The sequence below is a fragment of the Lonchura striata genome, chromosome Z (genome assembly GCF_046129695.1).
Source record: "Lonchura striata isolate bLonStr1 chromosome Z, bLonStr1.mat, whole genome shotgun sequence".
NCBI lineage: Eukaryota > Metazoa > Chordata > Aves > Passeriformes > Estrildidae > Lonchura > Lonchura striata.
In genome coordinates, this window is record NC_134642.1 from 2,522,877 (window position 1) to 2,541,863 (window position 18,987).

The 18,987-nt window shown below is 41.4% G+C and overlaps 1 protein-coding gene across 2 annotated transcripts in view; it reads left to right on the top strand.

The window, feature by feature from the left end:
* SKOR2 (SKI family transcriptional corepressor 2) overlaps window positions 1–18,779 on the top strand; it is a 31,492-nt gene extending 12,713 nt beyond the window's left edge. For both annotated transcript variants that reach the window (XM_077790297.1, XM_077790298.1), the window contains exons 5-9: window positions 5,065–5,130; window positions 5,519–5,617; window positions 9,499–9,566; window positions 17,322–17,386; window positions 18,543–18,779. In XM_077790297.1, the coding sequence (XP_077646423.1) occupies window positions 5,065–5,130; window positions 5,519–5,617; window positions 9,499–9,566; window positions 17,322–17,384 (296 nt within the window). In that variant the 3' untranslated portion in view covers window positions 17,385–17,386; window positions 18,543–18,779. The remainder of the gene's footprint in view (window positions 1–5,064; window positions 5,131–5,518; window positions 5,618–9,498; window positions 9,567–17,321; window positions 17,387–18,542) is intronic.
* The last annotated feature ends 208 nt before the right edge of the window (window positions 18,780–18,987 follow it).

Genomic DNA, 18,987 nt, shown 5'->3' on the forward strand with positions numbered 1-18,987 from the left:
GAAAAGTGGAGTTCTGCAAGCTGTTCCTCACCAAATCGAATTATTAATCTATTTTCTTGAGAAAGGAGAGCCCTAAAAATGGGTGTTAATAAACACCTTCTCAAATCTTGCTGCAATTTCCCTGATTTTTTTTTTATCTTTGCTTTGCCGGCAGTTTCAGAAAAAATCAGGCTGGAAATGGTGAGCCTGGTTTCCTTTATTTACCCTTAAATATATTCTCGGGGCAACTCTGCTAATATTGCAATTGCTGTATATTTAAAATACTTTATAGAGGGTTGAAAACAGCCCGGCGTTTACTATGCAGGAGGCTGGATGGTTGTATAGTCTTAACTGGGATAAGTTGACAGCATTGGATACAGAAGTTAAATGACTTTAAATTTTATTATGGAAGGCATTTGCAAAGAAGTTAAAAGTTTACAAGATGAAGTTTCAGATGTGGGATCCAGCTCTGCATATTAGTACATTAGATTGTGTATAAATACATGGATCAGCACGACAGATAAATCTGCAGACAGATGTAGGACTGCATCCTTATTAATCCTCTTTTAATCATTAAAAAAGGATAGATCATAGTTGAATTTCTTTATTTTTTGCAATTCTCTTAATATTAGGTGTATTTTGCTCATTTTTTAAAGCCTCATGTTCTGGAATTCGGTGAACATATTACTGTCCATTTAAAACAAACGAAGAATTTGACATTTTCTAGCTTTTGTGCTTCTAAAATAAAATTATGAAATAATTCTCAGATGTATGAATAAGGTTCAGACCAAAAGCCAACAGATTCCTTATCTCTTTTAAACATTTCAGCATTTTAGGTTGGTAACGCCTAGGTTTGTGAGTGTTTAGTTTGAAATCCTGAATCTATTTTTCCTCTCTGTTAGTACTTCAATGCGGATGTTTTTTAATCAGATGTTCATGTTTTAAACTTTAAATGGATGTTACAAATGAAGATTTATCTTGGCATAAAAAGGAACTAGTTTGTTTTAAATTTAAATCACTTTTGGGGACAAATTGCCATTTGAAACTCCAGATTTTTTAAGACATTTATCCGCCCTGGTACACAAAAACACTTAAAAAAATGCTTATTCCTAAAGTAGGCATATTTTGCCAACTCCTGAATAGCCTATTGATTATTCCCCCCAGAAGTAGCATGAATAGACAGGATGCATGAATATTTTCAGTAAGTTTAGAATTTCTTCAGGACATACGCAAGAGCTCTGCATGTCTTAGGTCTTTAATTTCAGATGCAGAGGGTGCCTCTGGAGCACTGAAAGTCTGCTGGTTTGCAGCTGCCTATATTTTTTTCTAAGTGGATATAAATGTATATATCTATATATTTATATCCAGAAGACACCAGCAACTTTTTGCTGTGATCTTTGTGTCTGCAGACAGCACTTCTCTCCAGCTGAAGATATTAGTGGGTGTTTAAGTTGTAATGGACCAGGAGTGCTGTGGGCTTCACAGTGACAGTGGTGAGGTGCAGAGCTTTTGGCAGATGTGGTAGGCTCTGCAAAGCACAGTGGCTGTCCAGGAATGGCAGGGATGAAGTGGACAAGAGAAAGAGGAGATGGTTCTACATTACATGATCTGAAACCTCAGGTGTGGTCAGGATTTTGGAGGGCATGAGCTGGGGACCAGGTGCGGGGCATAGAAATGGGAGAATGGAATTATGTATGTATATATATTCCCAGACCATCCATGCTCTGTGCTAGACATTGAGGTAGCTGAGTTCTCTGGGACTGAGTGGAATATTTTTTAGCTGTTTTTCAGAAACTGTTCTGAGAGCTTCCTGGGGAAGGATTGCAGGAGGTGGCAGAGCATGAGGGGGTAACCTGGCTATGTCTGGCTTGGCTTTTTTTTTTTTTTTTTTTTTACAGTAAGGGCAAAGTGCATTTCTTTTGAGGAGGATAGGTTCAGAAATGTTAAAGATCTATATGTTAAAAATTCAAATCTTAAGCTGCTCCAGTGGATGCAGAGCTGATAAAATGGCGGTGCCGCAGGAGCTGAGGTGCCAGCGTCCAACCCTGGAACCTCTATTTTTCACAGTGCCAATTTTTGAACAATTTTGAGCATCAGTGTTCACACTCCAGGTTAAGAAAGCCATTTGTGCCTTTATTCCAGAAAAACATTGTCTGTGCACCCGAGCTTGTGGGGAAGAACCGAGGCACCCAAAGCTTTTGCTGAGGAAATTTAAGTGGCCTGCAAATATTTCACCCTCTTTCCCCCTATCCAAGAGATGAGGGAGGCACAGTTTGATTTTCCTGAACAAACTTAAATAGTCTTTCCTAAAGGAAATCTCCGTGTCCATACATAGGGGTGGCACAGCTTTTGGTCCTGCTGCTGTAAATGCTGCAAGTTTTTGTGCAGACAAGGCCCAGGAGAGTTATGGTGGAGCTATTAAGAGGGAAAGTGATTTTTTTCTTAGACTGATTAAAATTCTTTGGGTTTCTGTTTGTTTGTTTTTAAACACCTATTTAGCTTTTAATTAACATTTAAGAGAAGGGAAGCTGGTTAAATATTCAATACCTCCTCCCTTTCAATTAAGGTAGAACAGTACACGATGCATGATGAGGCCTCTGGGAAAGTAGGGAAAAATGGAGAAGAGCAGGGCCCTGATTATTATTTTCAGGGGGACAGGAAAGGTGAAACACATCTGATTATTACTGCCATTAACAATAATATTTTTTTTAAACATCAGAAAACAGTTTAGAAATGCAATTCTTTAAAATAATTAAATGTGTCCTGTCTTTGGCCTTTAAATACCTCCATTTTTCCACTCCCATTCTTTACTTATTTCAGGTGCAAGCATGGTGGATTTTCTAATAGGCCTTTTTCAGTAGCTTAGTAGGGAGGCTGCAGATGCTGGGGAAGTTATTCTTCATGCTACATGCCCTTATCTTCATTTTGATGCAGTTCTTTCTGTCCCAGCGAGTCAGCAGCCTCAAAATGTACAGTCCTGGGAGCTCAACCAAGCAAGGGAGAAAGAGCTGTATTGTCACCATACTCTAGTCTCTTCCCCTTTCCCTTCCTTCTCCTTGAAAAATCCAGTTACCTTCTGTCTATGAGTCTGTTATCCCTCAAAACTGCACATAAAGCATGCAGAAAAGGGCGCCTCAATGGAAAAAATGGGTTGGGAATATTCTAGTATTTGTAATTCAACAAATTCGCCCTTCCTAAACTTAAATTCCTCCCTTTTGATTTAGTGCACCCTAATTTATCTGACAAAAAAATTTTGTTTTGATGGCCATCCAGTTTAAAAAAGGATAATTCTGGCTAAAAAAAAACCCCAACAAATCCATTTTATGTTGTGGAAACCCCTCAAACCACTGCCCAAAAGGTGATATATTTTGAAGCCTGCTATGTCTTCTACTGTGGTGAGACAGCTTACCTGTGGAAAGTACTTCATTTTCACCAAATATCCCACAAAAATGATTTTTTTTTTTTTGTTTAAATCACCATGTTACATAAATGAGTTTTTGAAATGGAATTGCTGGCACCAGATACCAGTTGTGTAAATGTATGTGTCTGAATGAGTGGTTGCTTTTTGGCTTTTTTTTAAGGAATTAAGAGAGTGGAGATGCTAAAATGCAGAGCTATTGGATAGGTTTCATATGCTATAACTTCAAGGTTTACTGGATATGGGATTGCATTGATTTTTAAAAACAGGAAAAAATGCTTTGCAAAAAGATTTCTGACTGCATCTGTTGCAAGACTTTCCAATTCAACTTTAAAATTAGCCTATTGTGATGACACAATAATTTTTAAAGTAGCTGTTGTATGTTGTCCGATGACCTATTTCAGTGCTATGGATTTAATGTTTTAAAAAAGAAAAAACAAATGAAACATCAAAACCCAAGGTATTTTCTCCATAAACCTCTCTTCTAACTACATAAACACATTAATATATTTATATACATATCTCTTGTGATTACTTATCAGCAGAGTTAATGATGTGTATTTACTGGCTGGACTAAAACAAGAATTAATCCAATTAGTTCAATAATTGGTTATTTACCAAATATTTTCTTAATTATTGAGGGTCCATTTGTACTTCAGCTGTAAATAACAGAAATTCTCCCATCAATTTCAGCTAAAGTGATATTGTATTATTTTTTTAAAAAAGTTTTTCATAGCTTTTATAGAAGCAATTCATAGAAGTCAAAAGAAAAATTTTTGGAAGGAAGCTTTTATAGAAGCAATTCATAGAAGTCACAGGAAAAATTGTGCAGTTGCAGAGGATAGTGAAAGTAACACCTTTCGTCGGAAGGTTCAGTTTTCAAGTCAGGCTGTCATTCAGGCGAACTTCACAACTTGTGATTTTTTTTTTTTTTTTAATTTAATTCCATTTGTAGACTAAAAATTAGGCTGGAGGAAGTAACATGCATGTGTCTGGAAATAGCCAACTTCTGTTACGTTGAAAATTCTGTACTATAATATGATTAAAAGTTGATGTGAGCAACCAAAGACAGGAGTCCCTCAATTGGCTGACCCCGGAGATGTATCCTTTATATGCAAATACCACTAATGTCAATTTTATCTCAGCTGGATATAAATTATATCCAGTTGCAACACACCCATGCCATGGAGCTCTGGAAGATGATAAAGCTGAAGAGCTGATGAAGGCAAAAAGGCATTTTTCCTGTGGATTTTGGAACAGGGTCCTGCCCGGATGGAGAGCACGGGCTTCCCGCTGAGAGGAGAAGAGATGAGACTGTAGAGAAAGATCTTCCCTTTTCTCTGCCTCTGATAAGAATCTTCAAGAGAGGGGTTAGAGGGAAAGGAGGAATCAGCTCAGCAAGAAGAATATCAAGGAGACATCAGATGTTGTCTGCAAGATTCCATGCTGTAGGCAGATAGTTCACTGAACTAGAGAAAATACGAATTCACAAATATTTGTTCTATGCACCCAGAAGTCTGTAGACAAACCTCGATTTTACTCTTTCTTTATATTTTTGCCCCTTTTATTTCCTCTCCAGATTCTCTGAAGCAGATGAGTAGTAAGGACAGCACTGACAAAAAGCACTATCAGTAAATCAATAACTTTTTTTTTTTCTTTTTTTTAAGGAGAACACACACAAGAAACTAATTCACCTCATTCTCTGAAGAAGGATGTGGAAAATATGGGGAAAGGTAAAATAAATAAGGCCTCTTACATTATAAAACTGCTCTTTGTTTTAATAGAATATGAGGATAATAGGGGGCACTTTTGTTCTGTGCCATATTTTAAGCTTGTCAAGTAACATATGAATAATATATGGACCTTTGGGTGGATATAATTGAGATTAATGCATATATATCAATCAATACATGACACTGTAATATAATACTTTAAAATAATATATTACATTGATTTATATTCATGGCTTTCTGCACAAAATCTATGGTAGGTCTATGCAACACTTTTTTTTTTTTTTAATAAGCACTAAAATATTTTGTCTTAGAGTAATGAATTGCTCTGCAACTGTTCTTTCAAGAATTATTTATTCAGATTATCAAAACCACTTTTTCTCTTTGTTAGAGGAACTCCAGAAGGTTCTGTTTGAGCAGATCGACCTACGGAGGAGGCTGGAACAGGAATTCCAGGTGTTGAAAGGAAACGCGTCTTTCCCAGTCTTCAGTAAGACACAAAATCTGTGGTTTTGGTGTTGTGTGTGTACGTGGTTGGTTGCTGCCAGGCTGATAAAATGAGACAGGTTCTCAGTTTTGCTGCCATGATCTTGGGCTTAGTTGGGCTGAGTCCAGTTTGGGCAGGGCTTGGAGCAAATTGGGATGGTGGGAGGCGTCCCAAGGGTTGGAATGAGGTGATTTTTGAGGTCCTTTTCTACCCCTGCAGCTGCCCAAGCAGGGTCTTTTGTGGGGAAAACACAAAGCTGGATGTTTTTTAGGTATGCATTCTACTAGTTTTGATAGCACTGATTAGAGTGAGTAAACAGGAACACATCTGGATCCTCACGGGGTACAGTGAGGTTGGTGTCTCAGCCAGCACCTCAGGGGCTACTGAAGACAAGATGCTTAATCCTCATTTTCAGGAGGTTCCTAATACTCATTTTCAGGAGGTTCTAGCTGATGCTGGAGAATTGATCTGGCCTTTTTAAGGAGTAGAAATTCCTGCTTGGATTTTTCCCATCGGGAGAGGCCATTTGAGATGACCCTTCCACCCCGGCCGCTGAGTGGGGGTGCTGCTGCCCAGGCGATGGAGTGTGCAGGGTACATCTCAAATAAAACAAAATGGGCACTGAGCAGGGTTTTTGGGAAGCTGCCAGAAGGCTGGGCTGATTGTACAGGGATGTGGAAAAAGACCCCTTGGCTGGGATCTCTTGAATGACACTGCAGCAATGGCAGTCAGATTTTTCCAGGAGGAATTCCACTTGGATCAGGATGATCCCACCAGGAAAAGAGGGAACACAGATAGCATTTTCCTATTGTTCAAAGAAAATTTGCTTGTTCCCTTTCTGTAGCATCAGATAGGTAAGTTCAGGGAAGCAAGGAAGTGTGAGGACTCTGGGAATGACTCCATCTTTGTCTTGAATATTGAAATATGTAGGCAGCTCCATCCATAAAGAAGAGTCACTTGACATGATACAGATATTAATGAAAGGAGCATAACCTCATCCTTCAGAATAAATCCAGTCATTACTTGGGTTTGGGAGTGAGGTAATTTTCAAATAATTCGTGGGGTTCAAAATGCTGCTGTGTGGTATTGGTGAAATGGCATCTTGGACTTTTGCCATTCAAGTCTCTTATTTATCCTTTTGTTCTTCTACAGTAAAATTAATGCTCTGTCTTTGCCATGTAAATAAACACTGCAATTAAACCACATGAAATACAATTCAAATAAAAGAAAAGAACAAGTACGGCCGACCAAGGAAGTGGTGACTGCTGCATGCTGGCTTGAAAAATATGTGGTTTCAATGTACCACAAAGTAGTGGTCAATTTTCTTCAGGATTAAAATAGAAAACAGATAATGTGCTATAAACCATACCTACAAGTGACCGTAAAGCCTATTTACAGATTTAGATTTACCAAAAAAACCCACCCCTCCTCCGCATGTAATAAAACAAGAAAAAAAGAGTCTTTGTAAAGCAATTTAGTGTAAATCTATGTTGAGGGTGTTTTGTCCTCTATTGTATTGTATGTTCTATCACAAGAGAGGGGGCCTGTTCCAGGCTCTTGCTGTTGGGCTGTTGCTTTAGGTCAGGTATTAGAATGGTATTGGTTTCTTGAGCAGGGAGGAGCCAGGGAGAGAAGTTTTTGGAGATCCAGCTAAAGGAAAGTTGAGGTAAAATTTAAATTTTGAATGAAAGCTCACCCCTGTTTCAGCTGGAAGGCAACATGTGAGATGTGGAAGGCATCACCATTTGGCTCTGGAAAATGCTTCTGTCAGGTTGCCTGCAGTGAGCTCTAGAGTCACCTCTTTCGGGTCCTCCACTTGGAACTGAGCACATTTGGGGTGTTATACCTTCACAGCATCAAGCCACTACTCACAACAGGGCTGTGCAGTAAATGCTTTTTGGTTTCAGAGTTCTCCTCCCATTTAAATCACTGTTAAATGAGAACTGAGCTTATTTGCAAGTTCTCTTAGCAGAGTTATGCTGCAGTCTTCTCTGTGGCTTCTTGAACCTGTTTGAAACATTGAGATAATTTATAAAACAGCAAGACCTTGTATTTTTCACCTTGCTGTTGTGCTTGAAAGCTGCAGGTGAAATAAATTTCAGCAAAGAAATTTACCTTTGCTTTTGAGACCTCTCAATGCAGAGATCACTAAAATAAAATTAAAAAAAAATATTAAAAATTCAGATCACATTTAGAAAGTCAAAGCATTTGCTGTCCTGATAAAAATGCAAGTATTTTTGCATAGTGACAGTGTGTTCTCCTGGAGCCCTGCTATGGTTTGTGCCCTCCGTGTCGGCTGCTCCGCGTTGTGTCCGTCTGCATTTTTTAAACAATGTGGCAGTAAAATGGCGGAGACGCAGTCTGGGTACTTAAAGTATTTAATTTTGTGTTAAGAAAGCTATTTAAATATTCATATCTTTTCTCCTGGGTACTGCTTATGGCTTTGTCTGTGAGCATTTGGACTCGGGTAAATGCTGCCGGAAAAAAAACACTGTCCCTACCATTAACACTCCATCTCCACCGTGAGCTTGGACATTTGCTGTGCAGGGTTGAGCAAGATCCCTGAGCTGTTTGTTTGGAGAGGTGATGAGCCCATGAAGAGGCATCTGGGAGGAAAGTGTTGAGGGAAAAAAGGAATTTCTCCTTAAAGCCTACCCAGAGTGAAGCTGGAGGACCTCAGTTGCAACTATCAGCCTTTATTGACCAGGACAGGAGGCAGTTACCTTTTTATACTGCGTGGTTTTTTGGGGGTGCTAGGAAAAGAGGAATTGTAAATCTGCTGTACTTTTGTTGGCTTATTTTTCTGAGCATGTTGGAGCACCGGGAACAGGCTTAACAGTTCTCTGGGAATTTACTGGAAATCTGGAGAACTTCATTGAGATAATGTCACCAGATCATTCTCAATGTGGTTATGCTGGACTCCTGAGGGCTTCAGCTTGCCAAAATTTCTCACTCTTACCCTGTTTCATTGCTCTTTCCATGCTTCCTTTTTTTTAAACAACAACTTCACCATTCAGAGAGGAAAAAGTTCTTTTTTAAGACAGGGACAGAGCTCTGCCCCCTTGCTTTTTCTTCCAGGACGGGCTTGTTACCTGGATCAAAATTGTAGTGGTTCAGATGGGTTTTCTTTCCTCTTCAGTTTGCACCCTGACCTTCATCAGGCAGCTCTTGGAGATCTGTGGTTCTTGTCAGTAGTTTTTTTATATTCTTATTTTTCCCACCACCAACAGGAATGTTAAGGAACACGGAGCATCAGTTAATCTTCTAACAAATTTTGTCTGTTAGGAGGAAAATCAGGGAAGGAGGATCCACTGGAGCAGGAAGGCCAGCCTGTGCTGTAACCCAGGATCTCTCTTTCAAAGACTTTCTCCCTTCCAAATCCCACGTCACTTTTTATGGAGCTTCAGTTTTGTTCAAAGCCGTCAGCACAATGCTACAAACCACAAATCAAACCCTGCATCCTTGAACGCTTTCTCCTCTCACATGCTGGACATCGCTGTTGATGTCAACAGATTTATGCCAAAGCAAAGAAAGCAGTTTCTGCTCTTCTCTTCAGGGCCTGCAAAACTTTGACTAATGACTGCAGAGCCTCGCCTGAGTAGGAAAATACCTGGGAAAAAAAGCTAGCAACACAAACTTAGCATCCTACATTTTCTGATGGGCGAGGTAGCGAAGTCTAATTTTTGCACATTTTTTGTGCTGTCAGTGGTGTCTCCTATTAGACACATATTTGTTAGGTGCATGTTTTAATTGAGCGAAGGACTTTTGTAATGCTTTGTGATTCCTCAGTAGTGACTGGGTTTGGTTTAGCTTGATTGGTGTCAATTCTGCCGTCTGGTCTCTTTTTTAATTATTGCACCTACATTTTTCCCCCCCTCATACAGACAATTTCCAAGATCAGATGAAGCGGGAGCTGGCGTACAGAGAAGAAATGGTGCAGCAGCTACAAATCGTAAGTTTAATTTCTCTGGTAAAATTGTCTTGAGCTGCTGCTTTGTGTTTCTTAAGTGCAAACCTCAGTTTTTCCTTTGTGAGCCATGTAGATCCACCAAGCTCCTATTGCCTTATTACCAAGCTCCTATTGCCTTATATATAGCAAGAGGTAAACACGCAGTTCTGAGCTGGTTTGGAGCCCAATTACCTGGAGATTTACTTTCGTACAGTAACCAGATGGGTCTTCATGTTTCAACTAAACAAAATGTGTTGACTCAACACGGAGAGGTGCTTCTGCAGAGAGGAGCAGGGAGGAGTGAATCAGTAAACTTTGAGCAGTTGAATGTTTCTGCCTAGGGAATCTGCTCAATCCCTGCTTCTCACCAGAAAATAAACCTTAGGATGTGTATTTTTCTCATTTCAGACACTAGAAGAAGTGCTTAACTCAGCAGTAAAGGATCAAGTTGCCAAAACACAGTTCAGTGCAGGCACACATTACTGTTGGGTCTCTCGCTTGTTTTTTTTAAAACCAAGAGGGATTTTGCCTGTGTGCTAGTGCAGCTCTAGATCATCACATCCAACTGTGTTGTTTTGAAAAGCTGACTTTCTTAATCTGGTGCAAGCAAAGGGGCTGGAGCATGAGAAGCTGTTCCACACTCAAATAAGTGAATGCTTAGTGTGGTTTCAAGAGCAGGGCACGGCGAGGCTGTCAACTGACGCTTGCTTTGCTGATGCTTCCTCTGTGCTCATTCTGACATTGTTCAACAGGGTTTTGTTTTGGAGGCAAGCTTGGCAAACCTCCCCATTTCTCTGAATCAGCCCTGTGCTCCCCCATTGAAATTTTCCTTCTGCTTGTCACGGTGCAGAGGAGGCATTGCCCAGCCTCCTGATACTGTCATTTTCTAAATGATGGGTTAGGACATAAAAGTAAATTTGAAGGCCAGGATTGTCAAACTTGTGCTCCGATGTTCAGAGGCATTTAGGACTGGCCTTATTTTTAGAGCTGTTTAGAGGAACGTGTCCCGTTCCTGCTGACTGCAGAGATTTCAATGAGAGATGGAGGGTGTTTGAAAGAGGTTGTGGAGGAAACTCGGGTCCAGAATACCTCTGGGTGTTTTTTTGCAGCTGGTCTCCACTCTTTTCCTTTAATGTGCTCAGCCGTTACTGCGTCCCCCCTTTGTGTCCCGATGACAGGCAGGAAGTTTGACTTGACCTGTGAATTTTGTTGTCACAGAAAATTCTAATTAGGATGCCATCCTGAAAAGCACTTTTCTCTGCTGCTTTGGACTTGAGGCAGGTCACCAGTTGAATTTCCTGCTGCAAAGAATTTCTAAGCACAAAGTTTATGGGCCCACCCGAGTCCTTATCTCTTGTGTCAGCTGAAGTTGGAGCTAACTAACTCTGCCTCCCAGGGAGAGAATGGATCACCTCTGCCATTCACCTTGTGGCCTTGTGGTGAAGTTGTTTCTGGAATTGGATATCCCAGACCTCCAGCAAGCCGGCTGTGGTGGTTCTCCTGAATTTCTTGGGCAGGAAAATAAATATTATCAAGTAATTACACCCCTTTCACTTACTGATTTGTGCTATGGACAGACTAAGAGTCATTTAATCGTTAAACAGAGCTGTCTGAATGTATTTACAGAGAATAATTGCAATATTTAATGTGCTGCACCAACAACTGAGGACCTCTTTGCTCCCTATATATGCCTTAGTTTAATTATTACTAATGGAAATGTTGTGGATTCACCAGTAAGTGTTCATGCTCATATTTGTGGGGCAGGCTGTGATCAGTGAGACTGATAAAAAGATGTTTGTATGAAAAACTGAGAGACTGCTGCAAATAATGAGCGTGTTTGCCAAAATGGGTGCAGAAATCTTCAGAGATGTCTTGGCTGATAACTGAAATGGAGTCAGCACTTTTGAGGTGATAATCCCTGCAGTGGCTTTAATTCATTTGTGGGCATATATCTTGTATGTTTATATCTAGAATTAAGATTAATGAACTGAATGTGGTAATGATAGAACTACTTTGGCCTTCCAGGGTTATTGCATGGATGAATTGGTGCAGAATACACAAAAACGTGTCTGCTTCTGATTTTTTTTTTAATTGGTGTTGTTTTGTTTTTAACTGGTGCTTTTAGGTGATTTTTTTGTACATGAGATGCTGCACTACTACTTTAACTGGGCTTTAACCTAATTTTCTTATTAACATAGAAGTACAAAGAGAAAAGCAGAAGCATTTCATTCATACTGAAGTCATAGTTTTACATAGACCTTCATAGGTGTATGCTTTGTAGTACTAAGATCAAAATTTATTGATGGAACTAGCCACACAACTTGACTTAATTGCTTTAAAAAATTATTTTACAAAAAATACCCCTCCCTGGAGTTAGGTTTTTGGGGTTTTTCTGGGGGGGTTTTTTTGGCTCTTCTCACTGCTGAAGATATACAACTTAAATTAGTCCTTCCTGAATATCCCTGGAAAGATTTAAGAGCTCTGTGGATGTGGCACTTGGGGACACGGGTTAGTGTGGGCTGGGCAGTGCGGGGAAAATTGTTGGATTTGAGTATCCTGGATGGCTTTTCCAACCTAAATGATTCTCTCATTCCTGATCCCCTGTAACTGTGGGTACCAGAAGTAGGTTTTTCCAGAATGATCGTTTCACTCACTCTGAATTTTAAAATCTGAGCAATCAGACTTTAAAATAAATTGACCCAGCGTGTTTGCTGTTTCGGAAATATCTGTAATAGAAGCTGAATGTAACCAAGAAAAAACTATCAACCAATTATCATTGCATTTTTGCTTTTTGTCCCGTTTTTTTGGGGAGATTCTTCCCCGTTCTGGGAGCGATCCGTCGCAGCGCGGCCCGCGGGTGCCCTCTGCCGCCCGCCGACCGCCACTGCAGCGGCGGGCGCGCTGAACCCGCGCTCCAAACTCGGCTTAAATTAAGCGAGGCTCAATCAGCGACCCCGCTGCTGCTGCTGCTGCTCTGCCCGAGCCGCAATCGAAAGATAATAATATCCCACGGCCTTCTGAAAGCCAGGAGTAAGGCTCGGGTCGCTGGGAAAACGGGTGGGTCCTGTTCTCTTACACCTTTGCTGCTGGATGTTGGGTTCTTGGCAGGCAGCCTGGCTCGGTGGGTTGCTGGAGCAGCGGGTTGATGCGTGGTCCTTAGTTTTGATGAAAATCACACAATGAGTATAGCTACAAGTGGCCGCTGTAGGTCACCCAGTCCCAGCTCCCTGCTCGAGGGGAGTCCCCCAGAGCTCATTGTTCAGAACAGTTCTCCTGGCAAATTTCGAGCACCTCCAGTGAGGAAGGATCCACAACCTCTCCATGCAGATTGTTCCAGTAAGGAATTTCTTCCTGATGTACAGGTGGAACTTCCAGTGTTTCAGTTTTCAGAGTTTTCAGAGTGTCTGAAAAAGCTACCTGAAGTTTTGCAAGGAAATTTTGCAACCTGTTTGTGCCAGGTTCTCAGCTGAATGCTAGGAAACAATAAATCGTCATATTTAACAAGAAAATGTATCTTAAACCCCTGGATGCATTTATCTGTTCCTCCTCTTGCAAAGTGCTGTCTCCCAAATTGGCTGAGTGCAGGGCATGTACGTGGAGATCATATATAAAATATGGATTTTGCATGCAGATCCTGTTGTGCCAGGGAAGGTTTAAAGTGGATATTAGGAAAATTTTCTTCACTGTCAAGTACTGAGGTCAGGTGTTCAGAGCAGAGGTGGAGCCCCATCCCTGGAGGGGTTTAAAGGCCATGTGGATGTGGCACTTGGGGACATGGGTCAGTGGTGAGCTGGGCATTGGTGGAATGGTTGGCCTCAATTGTCTTAGAGATCTTTTTGAACCTGAAAGGTTCAAATTCTGAGATTCTGAGGATCATCCAAGCTCAGGTGGTGTTCATCACCCATGGTGGTTTAGATCACTGGGTGATGATCAATCACACTAATTTTACATTGAGGTAAAAATGACAGGTTTCTGAGGTGTGTTAGAAATGTGAAACACTCAGGCAGGCTTTTGTCATTCTGAGTTGCATGAAAAATGATGGTTTGGTTTTGTTTGGGATATTTTAATTAGGTTTTGCTCCCATGAACTGATTTCCTCCTTACCAACCTCACTTTGGGCTGATAATAATGTTCAGAGCTCAGAACTGGATCCATCTGGAACTCTTCTGTGTTTTATGGCTTTCTGCTCTCAGTGCTCCTTTAAATCAACTCTGTTCTTTGGAGTCAGGCAATAAAATAAATCAGGAGCTATCTCTCTGCAAATCTGATTTCCATATCTGCATAATCTTTCACCCTGATCCTTAAAGACTGACAAGGAACGTTTAAAAGAAGGGGGAAAAAAAATCTACCATGTGGTAAATGTTGGTAAATCTTCACAGGCATGAGAGCCTGTTCCTCGGGGTCACACTATAATTCAGAAGAGCACCAGTAGTTATAATTCTTACTTTACATTGTTTATGGAAAGCTGGTGCTTTTGTGCAACTAATGTATTCATTATCCAAACAAGAAGTACCCACATTTCTGTGTGGGGAGATCTTGGTTCTCAAAAGCAGGAAATGGGAAATGGCAGTGCTTCAGTGCCATTTGTGACTTCTGTGCTTGGCCTGGAGTGGTGCAGCTCAGGTGATTGTCCTTGACAAGAATGCAAACAGTTGTTCAGCAGAATGACTCTCAGATTTCTTGAGTGGCATCTTGTGCTGAAGTGCCTGCTCACAGCACACACATAATGACAGGCAAAACAACATTGCTGGAATGCTGTGTTCTGTGTCCTCAAAAGGATCATCCCTGATTGTCTACAGGAAAGTGAGCTGTTTTCACCAGAATTTCATTTCTTGCTGTTGGCTTTTTTTTTTTTTTTCTAAGACAGGTGAGCAAAACTTGTATCTTGACAACAGATGTGGATGTGCCATGGTACAGGATGGAGCTGTGCCTCTTTCTCCAGTAAATTCAAATGTTAAAGAAAAGGATGCCTTGTAGAAATTTAAGAAGAATGCTTTTTTCCTTTAGAATCTGCAGAAATTCAGATCAAAAATGGGTGTGGATATACAGGGAGCCACAAGCCAGCCTCAGCTACTGTATGAGTGCAAAGTAGTTTTTCTAAGCAACAGAAGGCAGGGTGATGTAAAATCGTGTACCTTGTCAGAGATGGGATGCAGAGCTGAAGCCCCAGAAAGAGGCTGAAGCTGAAGCTGCTTTGATATGTGAATGTGCATAACAGGGATCAGACAGGACTTCAGAAATTACTCCCCAGTCCTCCATTCCCTGTGCTTTGGTTCGAGTCATGCAGCAGGCTCCAGGCTTGCTGACTGGGTTCCTTCCAGGTAGAACAAATGGGGATGTGTTCCAGGAATGCACATGGGACTCCTATTGAGTACCAGGACTACACTGGATTCAGCCAGTAGGAAAAAAGATTCAGTGTCCATATTACATTTTTATTGGAGATTCTCTTCAGATATGCTCTCATTGTATTTCCTACAAATGTGGACCTGGTCATGAAAACTGGGTTTATTTGTTGTTGTTGTTGTTGTTGTTGTTGTTTTTTTTTTTTTTTTTTTTTTTTTTGTTTTGGTGTTTGTTTTTTTCTGCTTTAAACCCAGCTGCCTTCATTTTTGCTATTTCTGTGCACCCTTTGAAAAGGGCCACCCCTTGCATCTCTGTGCCCTTTTGGGTACTGTCCTGCCCTCATCACAGCAGCCCCCATGGATGCACAGAGAGGGACTGTGGTGCCAGGAGAGCCCTAAATCCTCTTCCACCACAGCATCGGAGTTACCAAATGCTCTGACAACGACAGAAATAGAAGATGACATTGTAGGCGATTTAACTAATGGAGAAAGTAGTCATTTCCCTGTCGAACACCCACCTCTCCCACTGCCATCAATTACCAGGAGATCAGCTAAAACAACACACACTAGAAAGACACCAGTGTGCCAAATATAGCGGAGAAGTGGATTAAGAACAGTTAATTTCTGACAGAACGTACCCCACTGTATTATCTAGGTCAGTACAGCTTGGGAGGTGTCCTATATAATTTGTGGCCATGCAAACCCAAGTTGGCCTTGGTGAGTGGGAGAGAGGCAGGAATCAGCTGGTCCCAGCAGGTCCCAGCTGGAACGTGCTGATTTTTTTGTGCAGTTTGTTTGTGGCTCCTTTTTGCATCCAAACCATGGCCAGGGTGATCAGGGAAGCAGCTCCCCTGCACCCCCATCTCTGCTGCAGCTTGGGAAGGAGTTTTGCAGCCTTTGCAAGCACCGTGTCCTGAAGGCAGCTCTGCTTGGGGACGTGGTGGAGGGGACAGCTCTGTTTCTTGGGGGGATCTGGCCACAAGCTTCCTGATCCCTATTATCTTCTGTCAAGGGAAGGGATTATAAGAGTAGTCAGGCAAAACACCTGGAATCTTGTTTTTTTCTGGTCATCAGTGGTTCGTGCACTCACATATCCCTTTTCCCAGGGCTGTGCAGGGGGGAAGCAGTGTGCCCCTGTGAAAGACTTCTGCTTTCATTCAGCCACAGACACTGCTCCATCCTGTGCTGCTGCTTTCAGCCAGATTGACCTCCTTTCCCAAAAAATGAAAGGGTTAGCTCCTCAGCTTCAAAAGACTCTCACTTTCCTCTCATCCCGATCCTTCCCTCCTCTTTTTCCTTATTAAGGTGGGCAGGGGTGGGTAAGTCTCTCAATGCCTTTGCAGTCACGATGCTTTACCCCAGCCCAGAGGTGTGCTGGGCACAGTTCACACAAACACCCTCATCATGGATGGGAATCATGTACTTAAAAGCAAAACAGGGATGTACAGGAGCATGTGGGGATACGGACACAAATTCACTGTGTCTAGGTGTGTGGGCAGGTTGCTTGAACTCTCTGTGTTTGCCCATCCGCTGCTTCTGCTGTTTGTGCAGGTTAAGGCCTTGATCCTGACATAATTGTCAGCTTGCAGTAGCATATTTGACATTATTTGGAGTGCCTGGCAGCAGAAGCAGGTCAGCTCAGTGTGCAGCAGCACCTAGGAGTGCAGAGACGCAGAATTTTTTTGATCTCCCAGTCTGAATTCCTCCAGCAGTCCCTCCAAAAGTCATCATCAAAGAATTTGTAGCCACTTAGATTCCCAGCTATGGGGAAATCTCAGAGCAATTTAGTTTTGTTGCATTCTAAAGGCCCAGCACTGAGGAAGAGCAGCCTTGTAATGCATTCCCAGTGGCCAATGAGCACATCATCCCACTTTGTTTCTAAATATAACTGTGTTCCCTAATATGCCCATGTTCTCTGTTTTTCTTTAATTATTTGTTCCACTTCAGTGGCTTCCCTTCAGATTGGTGCAAGTTGGAGATAACTATTATGAACTTCCTAATTACGGGGATATAAATACACGAAGTCTCACGCTCCCAACCTGCTGTATTGTGGCTGTGCAGGGATCAGTGTGCATTGCCTGATCTGTCACACACACTGCTGATTTTTATGATCTCACAGGTGGCTTTATCCTTTGCCAGCTTCTGATATAAACAAAGCATCAGAATGCATCTTTTTCACTGAATTTTAAGATTCTATCTGTTGTTTTCATTCCGGCCATTTTTTATTTTATTTCTGCTTCAACCTCCCTGAGGTTTCATAAATAGTTGGACCTTTATATTTAAGGTGTTGTTTCCTACGATTCCTCCCTATTTTCAGGAAGAAAAACAAAACATTTCATTTTCAGGGATTCCCAGCTTGGGTGTTTCATTAGCCAAACCTTGGCTTGAGCAGTGTCTCTGTTTCTGTGTCATTCCAGATTCCCTATGCAGCAAGCTTGATCAGGAAAGAAAAGCTCGGTGCACACCTCAGCAAAAGCTAAAGGTGAGCTTGTGAAAAAGGGACTTAATTCCACTTGGCCTGGTTGCCTGTGCTCCTCTGCAGCAGGAATTAAGAGGATCATTCTGTTGTTTGATGGGGCTGGTTCTGGTAAATTACACGTGGCACAAATTATGAGGCTTCACTGGGGTGGGATGTCGTGCTGGGAGCTGACCCATGGATCCTGCAGTGACAGGACAAAGGCTTCAAACTAGTAGCTTTAAATTAAACATTAAAGTAGCTTTAAATTAAATGTTATGAAGGAATTCTTTCCTGTGATGGGGTGAGGACTTGGCAGAAGGTGCCCAGAGCAGCTGTGGCTGCCCCATCCCTGGAAGTGTCCAAGGCCAGATTGGATGGGGCTTGGGCACCCTGAGATAGTGGAAGGTGTCCTGCCCATGGCAGGGGTAGGATGAAGGGATCTTTAAAGTTCTTTTTAACCCAAACCATTTCATGGCTCTAACTGCCTGAGCATGTGCTTTTCCTGACACTGAAAAGTCATCAAGGTCAAGGTACCTTCAGTAAAAGGAAGGAAGGAAACACCATGGCATTCAGAGTGCAAAAAAATTGTTCATGCTCCAGGTAGGAAGGAGTTTTTCTGCCCTCAATGGAACTCCTTTAGCTCCAGAAAAAGCAGTACATAGCATATTTTGGGTGTCTCACAGAACTGTAGTTCAGTGTCCTATAGAAGGCAATTATCCTGCTGCTCACAGGCAGGGCTTCCTAAACCAAACACTGCATTTTTCAGGACTGTCTATTGGAAGGATTGATTTGGTAGAAACACCACCTGTATCATCAGTGACCAGGGATATATCAGTTTTGGGTGCTGAAGTATTAACATTTAAATTACATTCTCTTGGTTTTTTTTCCTGGTAAAAGAAGAAGATTAGGGATTGGAGACAGAAGCCAAAAGCTGGTAGCCCTGCTACTGTGTTATGCCAGAAAATCTGGCTTGTGGATTGACTAAAAAAGTCCACGAGAAATAGGGGAATTTGAAAAAGAAGAGCTGGTAGAGCAGGTGACCTACGTGCATCCCTTTCTCAAGGGTTGTAAATAAATGTCATAATTCTGTCACTCTCTCAAACTTTGGCTTAATGTTGATAACACTTTCTCTCTCTTTCTCTTTTTCTCCCTCTTTTTTTTTTTTTTTCCCCACTCCCAGAAGCACAGGAGCTTTTGCAGCTGTTACCTTATAAGTTATAACCCAGTCAGAAACCTGACTTGTATATAGACTGTGAAATGGAAGTGTTTGGGGATCTAAATAAAAAAAAAAAAATCAGGTTCCTCTGAACCTAAGGACAAGTGACCTCATAGTATCATGGACAACCATGTCAAATAGAATGTAGCAGCCATTTATTAGTAAACACAAAACAACAACAACAAAAAAAATGCCTGTCCTTGATATTTTTTTCTTTTTTTTTTTTTTTTTTTTGGTGGTACCAAAGTTTAAGTCTTTGTGTTTTTAGAAGGACTATTGAGCTTGATAGAAGAAATAAATGCTTTTGAATCGTGCAGATAAGCTGTGAAAGGAACTGCTGGTCCTTTCAATGCCACAGGCACTGACAACATCTGCCAGTTCACCTTTTGCTTTGGAATAGTGATTGTTT